The sequence below is a fragment of the Brassica oleracea genome, chromosome C8, assembly GCF_000695525.1.
Source record: "Brassica oleracea var. oleracea cultivar TO1000 chromosome C8, BOL, whole genome shotgun sequence".
Lineage (NCBI taxonomy): Eukaryota > Viridiplantae > Streptophyta > Magnoliopsida > Brassicales > Brassicaceae > Brassica > Brassica oleracea.
The window spans coordinates 121,186-126,643 of record NC_027755.1 but is presented as its reverse complement, the minus strand read 5'-3'; the positions used below and the strand labels follow the sequence as shown (position 1 = coordinate 126,643).

At 37.3% G+C, this 5,458-nt stretch overlaps 1 protein-coding gene and 1 pseudogene across 2 annotated transcripts; both read left to right on the top strand.

Annotated features, from left to right (window-relative positions):
- Positions 1-1,404: 1,404 nt before the first annotated feature.
- LOC106312162 lies at positions 1,405-4,046 on the top strand. 2 transcript variants are annotated; one of them, XM_013749566.1, is made up of 14 exons: positions 1,405-1,486; positions 1,577-1,607; positions 1,678-1,751; positions 1,827-1,869; positions 1,943-2,004; positions 2,098-2,215; positions 2,305-2,437; positions 2,541-2,791; positions 2,878-3,006; positions 3,099-3,232; positions 3,329-3,429; positions 3,511-3,602; positions 3,692-3,822; positions 3,898-4,046. In XM_013749566.1, the coding sequence occupies exons 5-14, from the start codon at positions 1,967-1,969 to the stop codon at positions 3,962-3,964; spliced, it is 1,194 nt and encodes a 397-aa protein (XP_013605020.1). In that variant the 5' UTR covers positions 1,405-1,486; positions 1,577-1,607; positions 1,678-1,751; positions 1,827-1,869; positions 1,943-1,966; the 3' UTR covers positions 3,965-4,046. The 2 variants fall into 2 exon arrangements, with proteins under 2 accessions (XP_013605020.1, XP_013605019.1); XM_013749565.1 differs by having other exon boundaries at positions 1,411-1,486; positions 2,093-2,215.
- Positions 4,047-4,268: 222 nt separating this feature from the next.
- On the top strand, positions 4,269-5,411 carry LOC106312161 (annotated as a pseudogene).
- Positions 5,412-5,458: the final 47 nt, after the last annotated feature.

The following is a 5,458-nucleotide window of genomic DNA, read 5'->3' as shown; positions in this document are numbered from 1 at the left end:
ATATATATATATATATATATATATATATATAATAATGGATATTTAGTTTGTTGGTGTTTTCAGTTATTCCCAATATATGATAATTGTGTTTTTTTTTGTAATTTACTTTTAAAACTGAGGAATATTATTTGAGCCATTTATGCTAGTTGTGAATGTTGGCACCGCTGTCGTTATCATTAAATAGCTATAAAAGATTTCCTATGATAGACTCACTGACCGAATAATAGGGAAAACCTAAGAGTTTTTTTTTTTTTTGATCAAAAGGGAAAACCTAAGAATATGGTACTGAAAACTAGGCCTGAGACTTATTATCCGAGATCCGGATTCGATCCGAGATCCGCTCCGAATTCGCTCCGAAAATAAGATATCCGGGGTGTCCGGATCCGAATCCGGATAGTAAAATCTTGGATCCGTCCAAACCGAATCCGAATCCGGATATCTTAATTTTTAGGTCCGGATATCCGGATCCGGATCCGTATTTTTAAAACACATTAAATTTTTAAATTTCATTAATATTTATATTTGATATATTAATATTTATACATGAATTAATCTTATAATATTATATTTTAGTTTTTACAATATTATAGACATATATAAATATATCTATAAATATTTGATTTATATATTATATTAAAAGAATTAGTATTTTTTTTAAAAAAATATTATTTTTAATTATTTTTACGGATCCGGATCCGGATCCGGATATCCGCGGGTAATACAATATCGGGACGGATATCCGAAATCCGGATATCCGGAAACTACGATTAAGTTCACGGATCCGACGGATCCGGATCCGGATCCGGGTACTCCGAATTTCCCGGATATCCGGATCCGTCCCAGGCCTACCGAAAACCAACTGATATGATCATAACATCAAGAGAAACCGTCACAACCACAAAAGTAAAACTCTTTGATGCTATGAAATTAACACATGTGAAAAAACCCCACACATATAATGATATGAAAACAGCTAAAGTTAACACATATGTAAAGTTAATTTTTATTCATTATTCAATTTTCCATTATAAAATGGAGTAGGATTAGAGTAAACTATATATATATAAACATCCAAAAGTGATTAAACACAGCACTAATGTGTGGACAATAAATTAGTAATTAATTATTACTTTTTCTTTTCAGTAAACTCAAATAAGAGTTACGTTATTATTAGTTACTTTTAATTATTCTAAAAATCTTTTTCTATTGTTTAGGCGACGATGCAGGCATTAAAATGTTGCACGAATCTCATGCATGGGCTAGGATGTTAAATCGAGGAGTTGTAGGTGGATTTTCTAGTTAGTTATAAAGACGGGATGCAAAAACAAATTAAAAATTGTGGGAGGGTTTTAGTGAATCGGGCCAATAATAGCCCAATGAAATATACTATTAAGAATAGAGAAGCCCATTTACAAATCCAATCACAGGCGAACACAGGCGAGATCGAATTGAACGGCGACGAATGTGGAGGCGAAGCGACTTACCGGTGACTGTCCAAACACCCTTTTGAATTGTTAAGCTTTTCGACTTCTTCCTCCCAAACATTCATTTGATTTTCCGGTTTGCTAATTTTCAGGGAAACCCAGATTCTGATCAGAGCATATCTGGTGAGGACTGATTGGGCATTGATGTTCGTGTTTATTGTCTGATTCTAAAGCTGCTCTTTGGTCTTTGTAGAGGAAGAGGAAGAGGAAGAGCACGTCGATGTTAGTTTGGGAGAAAATGATGAAATGTTGTGCCCAAGCGACAAGGCAATGTTCAGTCTCTAGATCTGATTTTGCCCAAATAGGTTGTAGTTTACTCACAGCTTTGCTTGAATATTACAGGGAAGAGGATTACTACTTCAAACAAAGCTCGAGAAACTCATAGGTTTTGCCTTATCTTTGCATTTGGTAGATTACATTTTAGGAAAGAGCTTGCTTATGTGTTCTTTCTTTCCCAGGTGGTTGTGGTGGTGAATCAAATTATGCTGAAGAGACCGGCTATATATCTCTCGAAGCAACCGTGAGTTTTTTTTTCTCTCGCTAGCTTCTTGTTGTCTTGAGGAATAATGGAATTGAATGGTGATGGTAGATTTTACTCTTATTCGTAGCCAAGAAAGTTATCTTCCTCTCTTGAAGAAGTTCCTGATTCCCCTGAGGAGACTTATTTTGCTTCTTCAACAAGAGACGGCTTGACATGCATATTTGCTCATGACAGTGTGCCAGATGATGAGGTTATTATCTAAAATTTGACTTCGTTGTTTATAAGTATTGACTGAATGTAGTTATGTTTTGTTGTAACGATGATTATTGTTGCCTTCAGGTGCCACATGATGAACCGGTGACAACTTGGTCCACTATAAGTAAAGAAGCCAAATCACTACTCCATTTGAATGGCATTGCTGCAGTCTCATCATCCCATTCATCTGCCCTCAGAGCCAAGAGAGGCAGTAAAGGTATCGTCCCAAGTTGACACCACTGAGAAATGAAAACTGAAACAGATCATGTGTGCATAAACTTATTGAGATCCTCTGAGTTGGGTATCTTATGTCTTTGCAGCTGTCAAAGACAATGTGAGGCCAAAATTTTCGTTTCACTCACATGCTCATGGAGAAAAGTCTTCCAAGATAAGTGACATGGCTGAATATTTTGAGCCTCCTGATGATGATCAGGCTGCCATAGAGGAGGATCCAATAGCTGAATGCCCCAACGATTGTGATGAAATATCAGATAACACTGAGGATGCAGTATCGATGCTTTTAATCCCACCTTCAGATAAGATTAGAGTGACAAAAAGAAGCTCTAAACCCGTAATTTATCCTTATCCAGTGGATTAGCAGTTGATCTACTACTTTGATTATATATCATTCATTCATTGGCCTTCTATTTGCTCCAGTACAGCAGACGCCAAGGAAAATGTTTAAAATTTGCTTATAAGGGAAGTTCATCAAACATCCAAGATAGTGATAGTACTGATGATGAGCTTCCTGGACCCATGGATAGTGGATCATCAACAGATGATGAGGTCTTGTTCTCTTCCTTTCCTTTGACACTGTGCAGTTCCTCTTCTTTTCGAATCTATATTCAAATCCTGATACTATTTGTGCTGTTACATAGCCTAGTTATCAAAGCTCAGTGCCAAACATTACCAACCAGAAGAAACAATTTGTTGGAGACCTGTTTAATGAAGCAGTGAAAGCTTCCTCTTTGAACAAGGAAGGTCTCTCATTCGGTTCACCCAAACTATCTGGGTAATCAAATTCTCAGCACCTTTCAGACTCCACACTTAGAATCGTACATAGTCATTTAACATCACAACCCATTTTAATGTTGCATTTGATCTGCAGTGGCTTTAGCCTGTACGGGAAGCTACAACAGATCATGAAACAAGAAAAGGAGATGGAAATAGAAATCACGAAGAAGTTGCAGTGCGGAATAGGACAAGCAGGTAATGCCTGATTCGTAACCTACTTTAGTTAATACTTAAGTTCGTCTGCTTGTGTATCTAATTTCCCATTTCATAACTCAGATGCGTCGAGTTATATTGATATAAAAATCATGTCAAGACACTTGGAGGGAAAGCTCATTGTGTGCAAATGCTCTGTCATCGACCTTCCTGGGGTTTCTCTCTTGATCTCTTAACTAGACCCGTTGAAGATGTATCAATCAGATTGTAAGCACCGAGTTAACACACACAGTCGGTTTTGTAGGACTCGCTCTTGTTTAAGAATACACAAGCTCTTGCGGCCAGAGATACAGAAACAACAGTCATCTTTAATCCGAAAGTGAGTGTGGATGTTGACATTGAAATCGGGAGCTTTGTCCGTGTACATGCGCCATGGTCAGTTTCCATTCCACTCTTATCAATATGTCACTAAACTCTTTTGTGTGATATTAGCTTTTCAATTTCTCACAGGAAAGAAATGGAAGTGAAGAACACCATGGAGGTGATTATTTTGTGTTCATATTTCTCGAGTTTGTAATTGTAACTCACACAGATGTCACAAGTATAAACTCTCTCTCTGTAAAAAAAAAAGCAAAATGTTTATGGAAGTGCTGTTCATCTTTCTAGTGGAAGCTCTTAAAGGTGATTAGTTACTCTTATGGAATGAAATATTTGGTTAGAAGGGGGGGGGGGAACTAATGTGACCACCCGACAATCCACGTGAACGCAGGTCAAACTTTGCCGAGTAGATGAAAAGAGTATTATAGTGGTTGGTAATCACGCGGTGGTTGATTATTTCTCTTGATTTTAATGTTTATAAAACTAACTTAATTCCTTTGATCAAAACAAAAATATTAGAGTCTGAAACCAATAGAAACTAAGAATCATATACATGACTTCTAAATAATCATCTGAAAAAGAGAGTATTCAAGATTGGTGGCGCCGATTTGGTTTTTGTTAACTAATCAATAAGTACTCTGTGTTTAGGTGTATAAATAAAATACACTCCTTCTATTTGTGTATTCATTTCATCAAACCTCAAAGACCTCTCACCTTTAAGAAAAAAAAAAAACAAAAACCAGCATTAATCCATGGCAGGAATCAAAGTTTTTGGGCACCCTGCTTCTACAGCCACGAGACGAGTTCTCATCGCTCTCCAGGAGAAAGATGTCGACTTTGAGCTTGTTCACGTCGAGCTCAAAGATGGTGAACACAAGAAACAGCCTTTCCTCTCCCGTAACGTAAGTGTATTATTAATATTTTAAAGATTCCATTTAGATAGTAGCGAGAGAATGTTGGTCTGAAAAAATCTTGAAAATTTGTTTGTGCAGCCTTTTGGTAAAGTTCCAGCCTTTGAAGACGGAGACTTCAAGCTTTTCGGTATACAAGTCTTAAATCGTTTGAACATGGCAAGATAATACTCAAAACTGAGTTTTTTGATCTTATTTTGCAGAATCAAGAGCAATCACTCAATACATAGCGCATGAATACGCAGACAAAGGGAACCAGCTGCTCTCGCCTGGCTCCAAGAACATGGCAATCTTGGCCATGGGGATGGAGATAGAAGCTCATGAGTTTGACTCAGTTGCTTCCAAGCTTGGTTGGGAACAGATCTTCAAGAACTTCTTTGGTCTGACCACAGACCAAGCCGTTGTCAAAGAAGAAGAGGTTAAGTTAGGCAAAGTGCTTGACAACTAGGAAGCTAGGCTTGGCGAGTCAAAGTGCTTGGCTTGTGATCACTTCACTTTGGTGGATCTTCACCATATCCCAGTGATTCAGTACTTACTCGGTACTCCAACTAAGAAGCTATTTGAGGAGCGTCCACATGTGAGTGCTTGGGTTGCTGACATCACTTCTAGGCCTTCTTCTCAGAAGATCCTCCTTTAAAGTGAAGAAAGACTGAATAAAATCATAAAGTGGCCATGAAGTCATTGCCCATTTCTCTTTGTGTTTGCTCTGTTTTTCATTTTCCTTGAGAGATTGATCTGAATGTAATCTTCAGTTATTATGAATAAAAAAAAAAAAAAATATA

Excerpts from the sequence above, each read along its gene's own strand:
- LOC106312162 (XM_013749565.1), top strand. The coding sequence starts at position 1,463 with ATGTGGAGGCGAAGCGACTTACCG. Across the intron at positions 1,870-1,942 it reads AAAGCTCGAGAAACTCATAG|GTGGTTGTGGTGGTGAATCA; the intron begins GTTTTGCCTTAT and ends TTTCTTTCCCAG. Across the intron at positions 2,005-2,092 it reads ATATATCTCTCGAAGCAACC|CCAAGAAAGTTATCTTCCTC; the intron begins GTGAGTTTTTTT and ends TCTTATTCGTAG.